General features: G+C 30.9%; 3 protein-coding genes across 7 annotated transcripts in view; 1 reads left to right on the top strand and 2 right to left on the bottom strand.

The window, feature by feature from the left end:
* Nucleotides 1-21,639, bottom strand: part of LOC105424743 (cytotoxic granule-associated RNA binding protein tiar-1-like) — a 106,368-nt gene that overhangs the window by 27,491 nt on the left and 57,238 nt on the right. The gene's annotated exons all lie outside the window — the stretch shown is intronic.
* LOC112552453 (uncharacterized) overlaps nt 1-21,639 on the top strand; it is a 61,945-nt gene that overhangs the window by 37,592 nt on the left and 2,714 nt on the right. The gene's annotated exons all lie outside the window — the stretch shown is intronic.
* Nucleotides 13,602-14,551, bottom strand: LOC105424747 (peritrophin-1). Its single transcript, XM_011635143.3, has 2 exons — nt 14,431-14,551; nt 13,602-13,979 (listed from the first exon to the last, which is right to left on the bottom strand). The coding sequence occupies exons 1-2, from the start codon at nt 14,435-14,437 to the stop codon at nt 13,726-13,728; spliced, it is 261 nt and encodes an 86-aa protein (XP_011633445.1). The 5' UTR covers nt 14,438-14,551; the 3' UTR covers nt 13,602-13,725.

Here is a 21,639-nt window from a genome sequence, read left to right as displayed (position 1 = left end):
ATAATAAAGAAGAAATATTATAAGCGATCATTATATGATTGTTTATGATTCCAATATATATATTTATACTTTCTTCACTTAAAGGCAATTGCAATACTTAGGAAAAATTTGTCATTATTATATTATATATTATATTTGTCATTATTATTTTTGTGATTATCTCTTTTAATGCGTTCATTTTCGACAATTTAAATCGCTATGAATATAAAAATCCTTCCTAAAAAGCGTACGCGAATAAATGAATAAAAGAAAAAGAAGCTAACTATCGTGATAAAAACTAAATGTCGAGATATTCGAGTTTTGTGGAGCATAAGCCGCAAGCTTAAAAAGCTACCTCAGAGTACACGAAATACACGAAAATTTTGGAATAAAATACCGCCACACCAACTACGTCACGCGACGTAACATTCCATAGAGACCTTTAGAGAAAGAAACTTTCACGCGCTTGGGGTACTGTGCACAATTTATTTATTTTTTTTTCTTCTCCCTTTCGTGAATGCGACTATACAAGCGTTGAAAATATGAAGCCATGTGTACTTTCATAGAATCCACGTAACGCACACGGTAAAGTTAGCGTGTCGACGAACAATAAATCCTCTCTCCATGCGCAAGACCTGCATAAAATTTTGCAAACAATCAATTAGTCCGGAGGAAGCTTCGATAATCCGTCCGGTCAATTTGGACGACGGTTGAATCTGAAACTTCCTCTTACGGAAGCAACCAGGAAGCCACTGTACAAGGAATAATAGGGTAATCCCTACCCTTATCGTATTTCCGATTCTTCGATTTACACGTTGAATATTAATAACGATATAAAAATTCTTATGTGTTATATGACATTTCGTGAATTAAACACAGCGTAAAATCTTCTCTCTCTCTCTCTCTCTCTCTCTCTCTCTCTCTCTCTCTCTCTCTCTCTCTCTCTTTCTCTCAACAGAGAAATATAATTAGAATAGATATTAAAAGTTTAATAGCGTCCTAACATGGTGTTTCAGTAATTCTATCAGAAGTAAAATTAAATATTCCGTAAGCATTATTGAGAGATCGAAAGATACACGAAATTGTATTCGTCGAAAAAAAATTATCAAGGAACATTTATTTGCTAATTGGCGAAGTCTCGAGTTCACTGTAATACTGTGACGCATGCCGGTGAGGTGCGAGATAAAGTTTTATTCGATGATACGACTTGTGTGCCCCAATTCCGCGTACTGTTAGGTGCGAGAAGAGTGAAATCGCAAAGTAAGATGGGCAAGGGTAGACGAACCGAGATCTGGCCAGGCGATCTTTACTACCGAAAATCCATTATTTTCCCCATTAGATCGTCCGTCCCGATCTTCCGGGGCAGGCATTTTCGTTTAGCAGTTTTTCTTCCGATTTCACGTCGTTTATGACTAACCCCATCCCCGAGGACCATCCACCATCTACCATTCGGTGCCGTATACTCCGTACTATCTCGCACCTTCAAAAGCACCATTCGCTCTCGCGCGCGCACTTCAAACTAGAGAATCTCGTCGATCTCGTTTCTACTTCCACCTCCTCGCTGATTTTTATAGCCGACGCTTACGGTAATACGTAAGCAAAACAGTCCGCCTACCCTTCCGTCCATGGCTTTTTTCGCCGTGTCGAGAGTTTAAAGCAGATCGCTTTGTTTTGTGCAAAACATCATACGAAGATTTTACATTCATATGCAGAACAGATATCTAAAGTAAAGGAAATTAAATTAAATATATGATAAATAAATCTTAAATAATATAGAATTGTGCTGTTAATATTAATATTCGAGATCTATAGAAAATGTCTTTTAATGTCTTGTTAATTAATTGTATAACTTTATAACAATAAAAAACATATTTAAAATATATACATATTTTAAATATGATATTTTGTGTTTTATAAAAATTTGTTACAAATTAAACTGTTTGTTACTAATAATGTACAATTATATATTTTAATTGTACACATTGTATAAATTAATAATTGTATAAATTCACGCATAATTTACGCATAATTCAGAGAAAAATGACCTGTATTATTATTGTTATCGATTCTGATAAAAATGAACATGACATGTGTTTCAAGCAAATTGATTAAATAGATTTGCCATTGAGAGAATTGTTTTGCTCGAACTCTTACTTCCGCAGAAGATAACCGTGTTATCGAAAAGATCACATAATGACTGCTAATAATCGTCATTGCTCATGGCTCATCGTTTCAAAATACGACTATACATATATAGGATAGCCATGAACATTCCAGATAACTATCACCAGCACACGGAAATATCTTATACGTTTCGAAATGCGCTACGCGACGTTGCGTTGTAATTTAGACACGACGGATATCGCACTCGTAAAGATTCAAGTTCTGATATGACTGCACATTACATTTTCCTTAATGGCTTCACAAATGAATTGGTGGTTATAAAATATTTGTGCCCCAAATTATTCTGATATTACGAAACATTTTATACATAATGATATCTGCATATTGAAATCAGACACTTCGAACGTTATAAATTTTATGAATTTCTCAATACATAAAATATAAACTAAAATATAAAATATAAAAAAAACATTTCAACATTGTAATAATAATGTTTGAATCAATAAGAATATAAAATCATAATGAATACTGGATACGTTCTTTTATTTTTATATATGCAATAATTATATGCTTGTTACTAAATGAAGGTAATTAATTTAATGCATGTTTACTCAAATGAAAATTTACAGTAATTTTCTTGTTCTATAAAATTTATCTTAAAAAGTATATTTTTTAATACATAATTTTATTATTAAACACCTTTTCAGCTAACATATTAATGATAAAACGATGCACAACACCGTTAAGAGCTCCCATGTTAGCCGTAACGCAAACGATAAAAGCGTAAATTACGTCATCCTGTGACCTTTTACGCTCCTGTTTCAACATATAATCCAAAATTAACGCAAGGATAACATGCGTAGTGAATTTCTTACTTTCTAGACAAAACTCTAATAAGAATTTAAGACAAAAGATCTCATTGTGTAAATAGTCGACAAACACGTAGAATAGAAAAACATTATTTTAAACTTTTTTTTCAAATTAAAAGATATATCTAAATAAATCTAAGCAAATTATTTTTGTTTTACATAAAAATTTTTAAGTTGTTACATTTATTTTTTAACGCAGTTAATTTACAAATAGTGCAGGTAACATAATAAATATGTCTTGTAATAAATAATACAATTTTCATGCTATGTTTTTTGCGCTGGCTTTTTAACCGCGTCAGCATTTCGCAGATCCCACATAGGATATACCCTGGTGTGCACAGTGACGACACACCGGATACAACACACTGGTGTAAAATATTATGAAAATACATAATATCTGAGGATAGTTAAGCCGCGGATACGAGGCCGGTGTGCTGTCGGGTATTGCCGCCCGCCCGCCATCCACCGGGAAACAGGCTTTTATAGGATTTTTATAACATCATGTTACTGCGTAGATGGTACGACCACCGTGCATAACATTTGGCCCATCGTTCCAGACCAAAGAGCAAAAAGATGTAATAAAAAATGGCGGTGCTGTGGTTTGAAATGTTCGCATTATGAACTATATCTAAAATGTCTCTCTCTCCAGTGCCTGTCATTCACCTCGTTTTAAAGGTGCAAATATGTATGCCAGTGCGACGAGATAAAACGTACGTGACTTTTGCGTGAAAAGTCGCACGCACATATCTCTTTTAAAGCTAGATTTGTTTTTAAATTTATCCAAATTAATCCTGGTTGCAAGTCCTTCATTAGCCCATGATATGTTAAACGTGTAAAATTATCATATATCATTTTTCTACCTTAATATTCTGTTTTTTTTTTTTTTTTTTTTGAAGGAGGATACGATATAAAAATGTGAGTGGCACAGATCTATTGTCAATCGAATATAATTAGTAACGATGAGATGTATTTCAAAGTAAATTGCATTACGCGGTTACAATAAATATTAAAATGAAATTGTATATCCAATAACAATTATTAATACCAAATTTAACTATAATAACAAGATATTATAATATGTAATATGAAAGCATGCTATTTTATGAAATAATTATTATCATAACCGGTTTCTTTATCTGATAGTATTGATTGTATCGTGTATTCTGTGCGGCTCAGCAAAATGTGCTATGTTGCTTTGCAACGTGCGCCAATTAAATTCCAAAGTAATAGCTCGCAACAAGCTATCCATATGGTTTTCGTATACGTTGGATACGGCGCAAAACAATATACGCGACACGATACGTTATATACCAATTAGAGGCCGGGGTAATTGCTTACGAGAAGTTATATGCTTTTTATGCACGAAACTAGACACGTACGATTGGATTTCACATTGTAACAATAATAATGTATGAAATTCATGAAGATTGGGATTATGGCAAGATGGCGTGCAGAAGATGTTGGCGACTTGCAACCATTGAGTGCAACGTTGAGATATTTAAAGGAAAGGATATAATTGTAGCAATTATAACGTGTCTAAGTAAATTTGATGCAAATCTGATTTTGATTAAAATTTCCGTAGATTATTCTGTATGAAAATCTAATGGAGATCTTTCACAACCAAATTGGATCGACAACTTTCGGAAATTCAACAACGGAAATTCGATAATGTTAAGAATTAGTAAATATAGATAAATTTAAAATAATGAATTTTTCAAAATAGAATCAGACATTATTTAATTTATTAAGTATCACGTTTTATTTAAATATCATATAAGACACAATATTTTTTAATATCTTAAAAGAATCTTTCTTTTTCTAATTTAAAAATTTAGAAAGTTTTTATACTGTCATCTTCTAAAATTCATTTAGATTTATAAATTATGTTAAAAACTAAAATATTACAGCTGTATAACATAATAAAGGTATAATTTCCAATTATAAATTAATCATTTAGTTGCCATTTCTTCATTATCAAAGTTAACTATTAAAGATATGTATTTACGTTTTATAAAGAATTAAATAAAAGGCTTAAGTTTGCACATAATGATATGTAAGTTCGTATATTTCGATCAAAAATACTATGAAGTCTGGATCGTGGACGCTTCAGGGCTGTTCGGTACCGATAAAAGTATCGGCGTTTTTTCCTCTTACCCTTCCATCACCCACACTTTCACGTTCGTCGATCCACGCAACATCTTTCTGCCGCTCAGGAAGGTTCTATAACAACCCTATCCCCCAACCATCCTCTGCTATCCTCGAAATCTAAATGATTCGGTTATTTCTGGAAGGTTGCTCGAGGCGCTTCTCTTCCATCGACCTCATTGCAAAGTGATTTTCCTCGTACTTGTAATCCTAAATTCAATCGATCGTGCTCCCCGTGTCGAGATAAGTAACGCGAAACGTAGAGAGAGAAAAAGAGAGACAGAGAGAGAAAGGGAGAGAGAGAGAGAGAGAGAGAGAGAGAGAGAGAGAGAGACAGAGAGAGAGAGAGTACTTACAAAGAGAGCAAAAAATATTTGGATTGCTTTCGTAAAACAATAAAAGTATCGATTAACACTTTGTGGATTATACACTATAAGATTCTAATAGATGACATTTTCGATTTTGCATTAGCAGATAAAACTGCTCAATGTAATTTCTAATCAGAGTTCATCTGTTGCTTGAGATGTGTTTAATCAAATTTATTATAAACTAATGTTTAAACTACGAGATAATGTGAGTTTATCTAATATATTTAATATATATATATATATATATATACACATACATATTTATTAATAATGGATTCTGTTCTTCTTTCACATAATCTCTCACCGGAAGTTCAAATACAAGCCTTATGTTCCTAGCAAATATATAAATCAAGCAACTCTGTCCCGTATAAATTATATTTCCTTGCGCACAGCTGTCACAGACAGGAACGGTCGATTATAAGAGAAACTCGAGGTGTGAGGGTAGAATAAAATAAAGAAGAGCATTAAGGACATTTATATAAGAATATTCTTATATTTGTAACGTTTAGCTGCTATACGTTCTTTAATGTACAGCATTCACATCAGTATTGCAGTAGCTTTAAATAAAAGAATGAATATCATTTCAGATTTTAGTGTGCCATTGCTGTACTCAGTCTACATCTATTAATTGTATTTATTGCCGGAAGTACAGATAACAGGTGGATTGCGAGATCTTGAACATATATATGCACGTGTGTGTGTGTGTGTGTGTGTGTGTGTGTGTGTGTGTGTGTGTATACATATACATTTTTTAGATAGAGTCCAGCCAAATGCCTAGAATTGCCTCGCCTCTTCCATGTTGGTGTCCACTGCGATTCATTACCTCTCTATTCATCGACAGTACTGACGCAACATTCCGCCGGGCCCTCGAAAACCAACCTGTGTTTCCTACTCCTGCTGCCTTTCGCTTCTCTTTGTCCTTTAACACCAACCCTATATCACGTCCTTCAACATCACTTCTACCGTTTATATCATCTATTCAAATGCAGAGAGCCATTGACCGAAAGCAATATCTTTAAACTTTTGCTATATTGAGAACAACTCTTTGATTTGACAATAAACTATTTCAAAATAATTATCGCAAAAGATACTTTCTTTATTTCTTTATGCAAAAATATATTTAATGATAATTATATGTAAAATAAATTAAATTTATATTTTTGTCATATTACATTAAATATTTGGTTTCTAATTTATCTTGTCATGTTTAATAATTATTTCCTCAAAGCTATCGAACATTTATTAATGCATCAACGATAATAAATTGCATTCATCCTGCGTTTACGGCAAAATAAGAATATTAATCTTTTATTTTATAGAAGAACGATGCCTTCAGAGAGAAACTCGAATGATAAGCAATTGTAAGCAAGGATGTTTTACATCTTTTCTGCAACACTTTATGCGGATTCATATCTTTTTCGTCCTTGTCAAGATAATACAATGAACAAATATTAAAAACTATAAATTCATTCATTTTTCTTCACAGATTCTCTCTCTCTCTTTCTCTCTCTCTCTCTTTCTTTCGCTCTTTCTTTCTTCCTCTCCCTTTTATTCGTCTGGTGCTTTTAATGAAATTCACACCAGCGCGCAGCGGCTTGGCTGCTTGCCCCTGTAGCTCCTAACAACAATCCGCCCTTACTTACTTCCAAAAGCCTTTTCACGCAAATGAAAGTTTTTCGTCTCGAAATTACCTCGAATTATTCAGCGTTTAACCGTGCTCTCTCATTTATGCATTTATTCAGTGTTCTGATATGATTTACTTCGCGATGTATTTTGATATGCATCCCCTTCATTCGAAACGCGTGTATCCGCGCTTTTACGATATATTCTTGCAAAACAAATGTTATTTCTATGCATTTATTAGCAAAATAAATTTAATATGTACATAATTTATATAAAATATCAGCTTATAACAAGCTAATAACAAGAAAATAATTTATGATGTTTGATATTATTTCATTATAATAATTTATTATATTGTTATTATTAAGAAATATTATATATACACTCATATTAATATATATTAAAATTTTCTGAAAATTATGCGTAATTTAATTTCTAATAATATATGTCAACAGTTTGTTAAAAAGTAATTCCGTAGTCGTCTGCTGATTGAATATGCTGTGAATATTTATCATATCTCTTTGTCGACAAAAATAGAAAAAATGCTTAAAAGAGAGAAACGAGAAAAGATGGAGGTAAACGTATGCATTCACGCGCAATATACATATATACTTACGATAGGTATACTTAAAATCTCATTTATATTGCTTTCACTATCTGATAGTACATAAATTCACCTATTCAAAGTGGGTCTTATGTGTTATATAAATGCATCTGTTTTTCAAATTGGTGGTAGTAATACAAGAATGCATAACCACAAAAAATCTAAAAAAATTTTTGAGCAATTTTTGAGAAATCATAAATAAAAAAATTCTCTTTATGAAAAGAATTCTATTTTATTTTAATAATATTTATATTGTATGTGTTATTAAATAATAATTATGAAATGTTTATCATACATAAACTTGAATGAAATATTTGGTTTTTGAACGAAGAAGCTATTTCTTTAAAAACAAATTAGGAAGGGAGGGATTTAAGGTACAAACTGTAATACGAAGTATCAAAATAAATAAAGGAAACCAATTCAACGCGCGTGTGAGGTAAGGAGCCAGGCTGAGATAGTTTAAAACAAGGTTGGCTGCTTTGGGTTCAGGTGCTGTTGCAACTAATATCGTAAATCCAGATCGAGTCCGAGGGAGAAGAGCTCTGTCGCCCTTTCCTTTACAGCCCTCGCGCGGCTAGTTCCACCTTTTGCATCTGTGCAATATCTTCATAAAGTAAAGCAATAGGATTATGAGCGTGGATTCCACGCGAACGATAAAAGTAAAAAACAGCCTCTGAATGCTGAGGTGCTAATTTAATTCTCAAATTCTCAGAAAAAATCTTAAGTATTCAGTACTAATATGCATCATTTGCAATATTGAAGAGAAAAATAAGCGTGAAAATTCTTTCATGACAAATTGAGTTATTTCTATTTAGCTATTACACAATTATAGTGTTTAACAGAGAAAAAAACTAATCAAACAAAGTTGTATTTGATTATTGTAATATTATAAATACTGAAAGGTATGAAACAAAATGTATGAAACGAAACAAAAAAGCAGCTCGTAATTCTTAAAAATTTATTATGATTTGAATATATGTTTATATGATTTTTGTGATTATTACTCAGTTGATATATATATATATTATTTTTAATAATTGATTAAAATAATCATGTGTTAATTTTATTTTTATATGCATTTTGATACTACGTTGCCTTAGAAGAACACATCATTTCTGATATCGTATCTGTTGATCAATCGATACGTCAATTTCAATAATCCGCTGGATTGTTATCAGCACCGTACATAAATCGGAATATCACACGACGTACCGACGATAACCGATCGAATTTTAATCGGAGTCCCCACAGAATAGCTGACGTGCGATCTCCTCGAAAATTCCGAGTAAAATACGATATGGCAGAAATCAATCCCACAGACATCATTATTGATTTTTATCTAACAATATTAATTATAGCATTCAATAAGCAAAGAAATTAGAAAAAATAAAATGACAATTTTGCTTACCTTTATTTAAATGTCGATAACTAAAATTATTTGACATTTGTTTTTAGCATTTTATAATAATAATGATAATTTATAAACTGGTACATTAATTTATGGTTTACATTAGTAACGGCAAGATAACTTTAAATTTAGTGTTCTTACGAATTTTTTAGATTAAAAAGGTAATGTTTTTAGAAAGATGTATTGAGCTGACCAACGCCGCTATGAGTTTACGTCGTGATCTTCGGACCGAGAAAATTGTTTTCGGTCAAACGAAACATTTATAAGCCATAAAAAGTTTGCCATTGCATTCGGGCCGAACGATCTATTAAATTTTTATGAGCTTTTTGTCGGAAACCTCGCAGCGTGTCCAAGCAGCGTGCTGAGAACCGCCGTTAGCTTTAGATTTTCAGCCATGCCTGCATATAAAGGGTGTCATATAAAAACCTGATACACGAAAGTCGTATAAAGTTAATCCCTATCTGATTGAAATAAAAAAGTCAATTTTATATACAATTTTTCAATATCATTCTCGACAACGATAGAATACGTTGGTGCGGCGACGTATTAAGCAGCGTATTAAGATATCAAAATTGTGAATTAAAGACTTGAAATTTTAGTTATACAATATATAGGTCTTACTAATTTAAATAAATATGTACAATTTGTATTAATTTTTTCACTAAATAAAAATTGATATTTGCCAAAAATTTATTTCTGTATATTAATTTCCAAAATAAAGAATATAATATTATTTTTGTCGTGAACAAAGAAATAATTCTAACATTGCGTTTATTTCGAAAATGTATAGAGAAACGAGACTTGTGTTAGAGAAACGAGAAAGTAAAGACAAGAGGTAAAGGACGAGAGAGTGAGAAGCGACGAGGAAGAGGGTGAATGCATCCAACTCCGCTTGTAATGAACTTGTGAATATTTAGTGGGGTAATTGCCCTTCGTACCGAGTCTCGCTTGTGTCTACTACTGTAAGGGGTGTCCGCCAAATCCGGAAGCAAAACCAATATCAGTCGGCCACCTGTGCTCTCAGCTTACACTTCGTCATATATATGTTACGTGTGCACATCGACTCCACATATATCGATAATTTGATTTCCTCGGGGACACACACCGTAGGACGACTGCCAGTCGTTCAGCCGATTCTACTCTACTTTCCCATCCCGTAATATGACAAACAAAAAGATGTCTACGCTTCTCATAGGATTTTAGCAACGTTATTAAAAAAAAAAATACGCTTAATTGTCATAATTTTAATTATCTATATACTTTAGAAAGCTTGTAAATAAAAATATTTAACAATATTCTTTTTCTTGATATGTCGCAAATAATTCTTGTAACAGAATCTCTATTTCTTGTAACAGAATTAAAAATATTTATTGTATAGACTCAGAATTATCTTATATATAAATAGAATAGAATTTCTTGTTATTTACGTAAAATTGCATCTTTAAAGAAAAGAGATATTTGCTAAAGAAATTTAGAAAAACGAGTACGGAAATTGTTTAAAAATTTTATTTATGAACACATCTTAAAACTTACAAAAAACTATTTTAGTTTCAAACTCACATAAACTATGACAATATTGTTAGAAAATTTTAAAAAGAACAGTTTTATACATATTTTTTATTTATATCAATTGAACGAAAAGTCAAATATAATATATAGCTAGTCTAAACATGTATGTGTGTGTGTGTGTGTGTGTGTGTGTGTGTGTGTGTGTGTGTGTGTGTGTGTGTGTGTGTGTGTGTGTGTGTGTATAATATAAAAACAATATTATTAAAGTATCATTTTAGTTGAACAAATACCATGTGATGAATTCTCATACTGTTTTTACTACTATCCTTTTTCAAAATATGTTACTTCGCAAAAAGCATCTACATTCATGATATCACTTCTTAATTTTACTATATTTCGTAAATTCTATATGCATGCACTATAAATAAAATGTGAATAGACTTTTAAGAGACTAATATAAATTGCAAAATATTCACAGTTGATTACTTTCTATAAAATTGTATTTAACATTGCTTACCAAAAAGTAAACTATGTCACTATTACTATCGATAATATGATTAACTATCGATAATATGAATAACGAAGAATTAAGATTTTTTTAGAATTTTTTTATTAATTTTTTATCATAAAATATAATGTATGGTTTGATATCAGCAATTGAAACGCGATAATATTCAATAAAATATGAGTTATACTAGTATAACTCATATAATAAATGTACAAGCCCAAGGAGACATGCAATAAGATTATAATCTGCTGACGAAGCCTAAGTTCAGTGCAGTCTAATGCAAAGAAGACTTCCGTGTTCTTTGCATGCCATCCGAATGTCTTATAATCACTGTCTCTCTCTCTTTTTCTTTCATTATCCTTCCTCACTATTGCATTCTCTATCTTTCTTACTTAGAAAAATGTCTGGCTATTAATTCACCCTCGCCTCTTGCCGCGCATAAGGCCTTGACGGAACGTACCACCTGGTAAAGCAAGTATATAAATTAAACGGTAGATTATATATCCCAAATTTTCTTTATTTTCCAAACAACGGAGAAGAACGACGTAAACGAGTAAAGGTTAAATGCAGTTTGTATTAAAACGAACTCGTAATTATGAATATACTGTATCTGCATTTTGTGAGAAAGATGAATAGGATTTTTATTAATGTATATTAATGTTTTTTCAATCATTTTGATAATATGAATTACATTATGATGAGTTATTATTAAAGCACTTTTCCTAAAACACAATAAACACAATGAATAATTTTTAAAATTATGTATCATATAATAATAATTTTATTTCTCGGATTTCTGAAAAAATAATTTCATATATCAGTTTCATATATCTAAATAAATGACACTAAAAGAAAATAATATATTTATAGATGTTACATATTTGTCAACGTGAAAATAGTGTCTCGCCAATTATGAGGTCTCTTTCGCTTCGGTAAAATTAACAAATAATGAAACACTCTTGGATCGATCATCGGTACACAGCTATCTCGTGGCGCATCTTATGACAACGACGGCAACCAATCGGTTTCCAATTTGATACAGAATAGAATCCATTAACGGCGCCCTCGTCGACACTTCCACCGACCGGATACATTTCGGCTAGTGTCAAGGTGGGAAATGGCAGAAGTAAAGCGAGAAGCCGGTGCGGAAGTGACGGAAGAAAAAAGTACCGCGGGCGAGAGAGGGCGACGAGGGTGCAAGAGGGAGGGAACGAGAGATGAAAAGGAACATACGAGATGCGCGTAAGCGAGCTGGCTGGCAGCCGGTAGCTGACTCGTACCGATAAGAAGTCTCGATCCGCGTTCGCTCCCGCAGTTCTCTGTCCGACGCTTCGTTCGTTCCTTTCCTTTCACGCGCCTCTTTCTCCCGTTCTCCTTTTTGCAAGGAGAATACGACATTAACTGACGAACGAAGAGCGACGTCGGCGCGACGCGATCTAGCACGGAAAGCGGTAGCGGCGTAGACGATGAAGGCGACAAACTCCATCGGGGCATTGAGCTCAAAACGAAATAGGGAATTTAAGTGTCACCGTTTCTACGATGAGGTCTTTCCTAGCGTCTGCGATCCCTCCTTGTACTCTCTTTTACTTTACCCTTCTTGCTCTTGTTTCTCTCTCAGCTTGTCAGTCTCCTCCTTTACACGCATTTAAAGTATCCCGAAAATTGTGGAATTGCTTTAATCTATATTCCTATTACCAATGCATCAATTTTAATAGAAAAAGATATTAATAAATACATTTTAAACATACTATTTATGATACAAATTTAGATTATTTTCAATGCAAACAATTTATTGTTTGCATATATATTGAAATAGAAATATTTTATGTTTTAAGAATATGCATAAAATAAAATACATGCTGTGTCTCTCAAAACATGCAAAAATTATTTAAAAATCTTTTCATCTGATTTAAAATATTTGTCTCTTAAACGAGTTAAACTATTGTGCAGAAGAGAATTTTTCTAAATACAACAAGCCCGGAAGAGTGAGTGATAAAGTAGTGAACTTATGGCCGACCTGTTCTCCTTCATACGCGCAATTACTATTTTAAGTTCATTCGCTGCCGCTCGTTATACTTTCCGTAAAACGCATTTGCATAGTAGTGCTAATTTGACAATACAAACTGCCCATTAAACTGTTGATGTTAAAATGTAACAAAGTGTTCGCGTAACGCCAAGATCACGACTATCATATGATACGAGCTATTTCGATGCCGAACACTTACTTCGAATTTTAAAATATACCTAGTAATATTACTAGTAATATTTTAATATTTTCATATTTATAAATATATATTAAAATACGTAGTATTAAAATACAATTGTAGATTGCTTAATGTATATATATTAATTGATTGAAACTTATTATCATTATTTCGAACGATTTTTAAGTGATATATCGATGTCACTTATTGTTCACTGACTAATCGATTCAATGGAAATGAACTCAAATACATATATGAAATAACTTTAAGTTATAGATAATTTATTCATTAGAAAATGTATACAAAGCCGTCTAGTAATACAATACAATAGTGATTCATATATTGATATGTGGTTATGTACGTCATTATGTCATTATAAACTGATTAATGAGCTGTGCATCCGGCTTGCCATGGGTAATCGCAGACTTTATCGATAGGATTGAAATGTAAGTCATCAGGACATTTCATTACGATCGCTCGGCCATAATCACAGACGAAATAATGTCTGCAATTAGTAGGATGAGGGATGAGAATAGCTTCCTCTCCATCTCTTGGCCCTCTATTTGGGCATCGGATTTCCTGTGCTTGGGCATAAAATACACCCAACAGACACACCAAAAGCGTAATGGAAACTATGGCTAAAATGTATTAAATAAACAAATTAGAAAATATAATAGTAAGTATAATAATTGTTCTGATGTAATGATAATTTTCCGTTTAAATTTTTCAAATAGAAATGGAAATGTCTAGTCAAGTATAAAAGAATTTTTTACATTTAAATTATATAATTATTATTAAATTATAATCTTGTTTGGATTAAAATTTTTAAGATCTAATAGAAAGTAATAATTAATTGAAAAATTTAATAATGTAAAGTAATAAAATTTTTCATATACATTTTAGAAAAAAATTTCAATTTTTTTACAAAACTTATCAAATTAATTGCGATATATGCAAAAATTATACTATATGCTCGTTATTATTTCATTGACATATTTTAAAATAATTTACGTAATAATATTTATTTAGTAAAATATTAATATTAATATTAATATTGATTACACTTTAAACTTTAAGCAATAAGTTTACCTTTCATCTTGCTAAAAAAATATATATTTATTTTATTTCACTCTTTACTCTACGCAAAACACACTCAATTACGCACTCGTGTTAACTAAGACTCCTTTATATACCGGATCAACGAATCCTTTTTATCAGTTTATATTGCTCTATCGCTTATATCACTCCCACCATCATTTAAGATTCATATTCTTATCAGATACGCGTGTAGATATTGTGTATGATAAAGCTTCTATTCGAATTCACATTATGGTTGAGAAACGACGTCAGTTTAATCGAGTCGCATCTGAGCTGTTACAGATCATATCCAGTCGAAATATTAAGAAGGCAAAGATCGCGGTAAGCGAGTAAATGAGAAAAGAAGGGATTTATGAAGAGTAAAACGAAATGAACGAAATGTAGGATGAGCGTGAGGGAATCGGGGAGAATGAGAGAAAGCGAGAGAGGAGAAGGATGCTGGCTGACACTCGGACAATGCTGGCGTGGTGCTGTCGCGTTCGGTTCCTGGTTATGGCGGGTGCACAATGCCTATTGTCGGGCAACCCACCATACAAACGTGTGTGCTGACGCTTTCACACAACGGCCAGCTCTAGCTCTCTGCTTCTATCTCGTCCGTTCGCTCTCTCTTCATCGTTGTACTTTCGTTTCTGTCGTAGACGAACACAAAATTTTCCTCTTTTGCCGTCATTTTCTCATAAACTCGAAGCTTTCGGCAAGACCAATAAGATATGTGAGGAACAATATTGATATTTTTTTTTTTAATGACACTAAGAAAGTGGCACAAAATCAGTTCAAAATGGAAAAGATGGAAAGATGCGAAAGTAAGAAATTATATTTGATCGTCGTCGCTTTCATATTATCTCTAAGATGAAAATTGAAAAAAAAATTGATAAATGTTTTAATTTTATTATGTTTATATTATAAAATAATTTATAAAAATGCAAAAGATATCACAAATTATAATATAATTGCATAATTTTTATTTTATTATTTGTTCAAGAAGTGCATCACTTAGCAGTTAATTGCATATTTCTAATATAATCAAATATAAATAAAATAAAAAATCTTTAAAAAATCTTTAAAAAAATCTTTAAAATTTTTATAAAATGTTTTTTGATATCTTCTATAAAAAAATTACATTACTTATTAATTACTTATTTGGTTCATATTTATATATAGTACATGAATACGTATTTTAGAAGCTTTGAAATGATATCGTTATCTTAAAAGCTAATGTCAAATTGTTGTGCAACAGAATAATCGTATTATCAATATTTTTTACTACGCCTCGTTTAAATCTTAACTCTTAAATTAATCATAAGATTTCTATCTGATACATTCAATTTGATAAAAGTAAATTCCTTCTTAAATACCAATACAGTATTAATCATTATCTACATTGATTAAGATATGTCATTGATATTGGTTATTAGATATATGATGAAAATTGATTGCATTAATTGCCATCATAATATATAAATGCTACTTTAAATTAAATACAGTTACGCAAAGAAACAATTAAAAAAATTAATTTCTTTATAATACTCTAAAATTCGCCAAACATTATTTATTAGTTTGTTATATTATACATTATTTAATTTGTAGAAAGGGAATTTTTAATTACTAATTGTCATTGGCGTATATAAATGAAATATTCTGAATATTCAGAAGAATATTCAGAAAACAAAAGAAAATCTTCTTGTACAATAAGAAAAAAGTAAGCTTCCGTTGCTTTAACATGATGTCTAATTTGAATTCAATCGTTTTCAAATCATGATCTCATTCACATCTTATTCTCGATTGTTCGGAACTGCGCGGAAATTGAGTTCCTTTTAGGAAATGAGACATTTCAGTCGACACGAAGAAACGATTGTTCGAAAATGGTTGGACGTTTATAAACGAAAAATATATCATTTTCTTGAGATGTCTAAATTTTGAATAATCTTTGTAGTAAAACTAATTTGATGTATAAGACTTTGTTCATATTTCAATCGTTATTGTTATTGAAAGAATGGTTGAAAAATGTTATTAAAAGAATGGTCAAATGATAAAAAATAGGATACAGATATCAATATTCATAAAAATAATTGTTAAAATAATTATTAAATTATTAACCGATATATAGGAGCTGTCAATTGAAAGATTTAAAACTATTATGGCATCTGAAAATGTTAACGTTAATATTTCCATTCTCTATCAGCTGTGTAAGGAAGAAAGAAAGAGAAGAATAGAATTCGGCCTCCCATACTCGCCATATTGGCATACACGCCGCCTGCGTTTTACGGCCATATTCAGCGATTTTGCATATTGAGGCCAGGCGTGTATATGTGCGTACATTATAGGGCAGGGAAAAAAGAGAGAAGGGAGAAAGAGGAGAGACCCATCGCCGTCCTTTCTTCTCCAGCGCTACCAGAACTGCTGCAAGCCCATTCACCTTTTCCACACCGATTCACATATATACGGCAATCGCAGACCTTCTTGAGAGCTCAATTTATCGCGGAACGGCCTCTGCCGTCGCGCCGGTACAAAGCGTGCTGGTGTGCGGGACATATACCCTCCTTCGGAACAAATTGTCATAATTGAATAACCAAAGAGATAAGCGAGCTCCGCTTTGACTATGAGTGCGCTCACGTAACTTTGGCAACGACCTCATATACGGGTCGATCCATTTAACCCTGGAGTACCTCGAGTCCACTTGATACTCAATTCTAAACTCTCCCTCTCGTTTCATGCCTAAACGAATTTGTTTTTATGAATCAAATCGATTAATTCGAATCCGTTAAATTTACGTTTCACTTCTTTTGATATCTATAAGAAATTTATCATGTACGCGTGCAAAGAAATTTTAAAAAATTGTTATAATTATTACGAAAAGTATTTCATAATTATCGGATACGCTGTTGATTGAACTGTTAAAATTAACAATATTGATTATAGTGTTCAAAATTTGCTTAGTAAAATTTTTCACTTGCATTATAGAACGATATTTAAACCAATTCAAAACTGTTCCAATCTTCTATATACATATACAATATTCTTATGGAAGATGATAAGACAATCGTAAATGCGCTGCGTGATTCATTCTAGCGATCAGAAAAGAAAGGTGGTACAAAAGAAACACTTGATGAAGCTGATGGAAAAGGTTGATACGAAATAAACGAGATCGGGCGGAAACGGAGGATGCGGATATCGAGGATAGCTTTAACGGTCTTTTGTTTAGCTGACTCTACCGTTCGTCGGCATGCCGGTAATTGCCACAATGCGGGGTGAAAAGCTAGAAAAAGTACGGCGCAGCTGGAAATCAGAGAAAACGGCTAATCGAATGATAAGTTGATTGCTAATTTTACTCTTGAGATTTGTATACTTATTGTACACTCAGAAAGAGAAAAATTATATATCCTACAAAATCGTACTCTTTACTTTTTACTTTTTTTCAGAACTGATGTATATCAAATAAAATTTTTTCTGAAATTTTCTAAAATTTATTTTCTTATAAGCAAAAAGTGCTAATTTTTTTCCATCGATAATCGGTCAATGAAAGATTAGAATTGGAACTAAGTACATAATGGCATTCGTATTAGACAATCGGTTAGAGACTTGTTGCTGTGATTTACAATCATGGGGTAGGCAAATTGTGGAACAGTCGGGAATATGTCATAGATTTGTGCCTATGAGAAGTGGTATTGCGAACACAATTGCTTCTGGTGCGAGGAACATAACATGTGGTCACGCGATATCGCTTCGATTGTACTCATTACGAATTTATTAGGTTTGTCTTCTATTGTTCTCGCTTGTTTCTTGCACTACGTAAAATGTAAAATTATTAAATCTGTTGTATAATAAATAAAGAAATCAAACATCAATTTACGGAATATATATTTTAACATACAAAAAAAAGTATTTTTAAATAAAATGTTAGATTTTATAAACAAGTAAATTTTTTACATTTTCTGAAAAAGCAAATACATTTCTATCAAATATACACTTTTAGTTACAATAATTTCTTTACATATTTATATACACAAAAAATGTTTTTATTTTTATTGTTATTATTGCAGAATACACAATTCTCTCAATATTATGAAAAACATTTCCTGTTTTAAACACAAATGTGAATGTCTGTGTGTGTGTGTGTGTGTGTGTGTATGTGTTTTTATATGTGCAATTAAATAAAGTTGAAAGCATTGGAGTTTTTGTGTTTTCCAAATAATTTTTTTTTTAGAAGATTAAAAATAATAAGAGATAAAAAAGATGATTCTAATTTTTTGTTGAATATGATTGTCTCTCTGATATTTATGAAGAAACGTGAGTTATGAAAAGATCACATTCGGTAAGTTATAGAGCAATGCTTTGTATTATGTATGTATACAATGTTTGCAATTTAAATCAGAAAAAAATAACAAAGATATATTCTTTATATTTGTACAGAAATAGAAAATAATTTTAACATAAGATCTTTGCTATGATTCGTGATAATTTTGAATATAGGAAACATAAATATAAATTTACATAATATATTATAAAACATAAACATTATATTAATTATAAAACATAAACATTATATTAATTTATAACAACATTTTTTATAATTTTTTTTTATAAGTTTAGATAATTTATTTTGGCCTCGGGATAAAGTTATTTTTATGATTGCAAATAATGAAAGCCATAAAAGAAAAAAACCGTAAAAATATTATTAAATATTAAAAGAAATTAATGTAACAATGAACATTTTAAATCTATAGCCACGATTGAGTTTTTATTGAATAATTAAAAATGTCACCGGCAGAGCTCCGTTCTTATACGATCTCAAGTGGAGGAGGTTCCTCTTAAAATTTGCATAACTGCTTCAACGATAGGAGCTTGCTTGAAATATGGCGTTTTATTATTTTCAAGGTACTTCATTTGGTTAAATGTAGGGAATGACTAAAAGGTAAGCACAAGAGGAAACTATAAGTAGATAATTTTGCTTAGAAATATAATATATGTAATTTAAATCTAGCAAAGATCAGATAGATATATTCTATTAATTTCTAATAATTATAAATATTGTTAAATATTGTTTATGGTTTAATATTACTTGTTATTAATAATATTAATAATATTAATAGTAATATTACGCTAATACGTAATAACTTTTTCTTAAAATTAAGTTCTATATTACTTATGAACTTTAATAAACAAAATAATAAAAAATTATTTATTATTTTATTAAGTGATTTATTTTTGTAAAAATTTGCGATATAAAATTTTATAGTACATTTTATATCATGTAAAATACAAAACTATGATATGTTTGAGTTTTATTTGATTTTGTTATTTCGTTAAATTACTATGCAGAGAAATGAACGATGGAAATTCAGAACATCAGTAGTTGCCAATATGCGAGATATTGGCTGACTAAGGTCTCTTAAGATACTACTGCTACTACTGCTGCCAGTGCAGCAGATATAAAATAGGATTCTTGATAAAGCGACAGACGGACGACGTGACGTTTAGCGCACGTGTTCCACATGTCGGCATGATTTCAAAAAAATAGCGCCAACGTTTCTTATAAATAGCATGCCGTTTCTTATGCATTCTATAAAGATTGCTCCATAAAAATATTTCTTTGCAAAAGTCATTACTGTATTTGCAAAATAATATTTTGCATTTGTTATTTGTTCATTAATCTTATTTATCTCATTAATGTAATTTAGATAAATCTATTAATATAAATTATACATACTAACGTAATTGTAATTAATCGCAGCCATCGACAAATACATTAGTACGCGTCAGGAAAAATTGTCCACATTGAAAATTCCAGTCATGTACGCAGCATTCATTCATTACACAAATATCTTTGCGTAAGTAAGTGTAATTACACGAATAATTATTTCTTTGTCGTCTCGCGGAAGGAATTATCTCGTAAGAACGATATGCGGTCGCATTCTCGATGAGGTTTATGCTAAATGTCTGTGCAAACATTTCTATATTATGAAGAATTTCTTATAGCTTTAAACTGTAATTAAATATTAAAAACATTTTGTTGTATTGTAAATCATCGATATTTATTCATTTTTGAAAGTCAATTTACGAATCGTTTGCCGACTGTTGTCTTTTATCCTTTTATTTAATAAATTTTTGTACTATCTTCGTTAATCATTATCGTATACTCTGAAGTTTCAAAGAGAAATGAACTATTGTGGTCGACCCTTATGACTCTTGTGGCCTCTACATTTCTTACTTACTTATTCTCTTTTCTATGTTACTGAAACTGATCTCTCTCAACCCCATAGTCTACTTTTCTCACTTATTATCTCAAAATCCGATTATGTTTTTCCTGTATATATGTATCGTACTTTTATTCTTCTTATATTGCGTTCAGAAGGAACAAATTTTAATATACGCAATTCTCTTGTTTTCATATATTACTATATTGTATTATAATATTAAATAATTTTATTTAACTAATTTATTTTTTGTTCAATCCTATTAATTTTTGAATACACATGTAATATTATTTATTACACTTTTTAAACTATATGGAATTTGTATTATTTTTTGTACTACAATGTTATTACCAATTATTGTCTTATATATGAACCATCTTTTATTTATTTATTAAAAACAATAAAAAATCTGTAAAAAAGTTTGTTCATGTTAAATTTAATCAATATAAATTATTAAATTTAAAAAAAAAGTTTAAAATTTATCGATTCTTATTACAAATGTTTTGACAACGGCAGTCTAGAATAAAATAGGTTTCAGCATTTGTCTAAGCTTCATTAGTACTAAATATTGATCCTCATTATGATGTAGGGAAATCGTCACGATGCACCTACAAACCGGATTTGAACACCTGAGGAAGACTCATCGAGTTTCTCCATTTGCATCGTGCATGACCTATTTCCATAATATTATTGTAATACTAACATAAGCGCTCTTAAGTTGCATGATGTGGGAACGACATCATCACTGCTGCAATTAGCTCTGTTTCCAGTATACTGAAATTATAGATGGATATGATATATATATATATATATATATATATATATATATATATATATAGTAATTTCGTTATAAAAAATGATTTATAATTAAATACAAAAATGAGTTTATAATTAAATACAAAAAACATGTTTATTTTAAAATTATTTTGTTGTAACTTATAATAATTCAATAAAGGAATTTTATTCTTATTTAATTATTTAATTGCAGAAAAAGTATGTTTTATGG

This window comes from Pogonomyrmex barbatus, unplaced genomic scaffold (assembly GCF_055798465.1).
Source record: "Pogonomyrmex barbatus isolate J1 unplaced genomic scaffold, ASM5579846v1 scaffold1, whole genome shotgun sequence".
Taxonomy (NCBI): domain Eukaryota; kingdom Metazoa; phylum Arthropoda; class Insecta; order Hymenoptera; family Formicidae; genus Pogonomyrmex; species Pogonomyrmex barbatus.
This window is presented reverse-complemented; position numbering and strand designations above follow the sequence as displayed.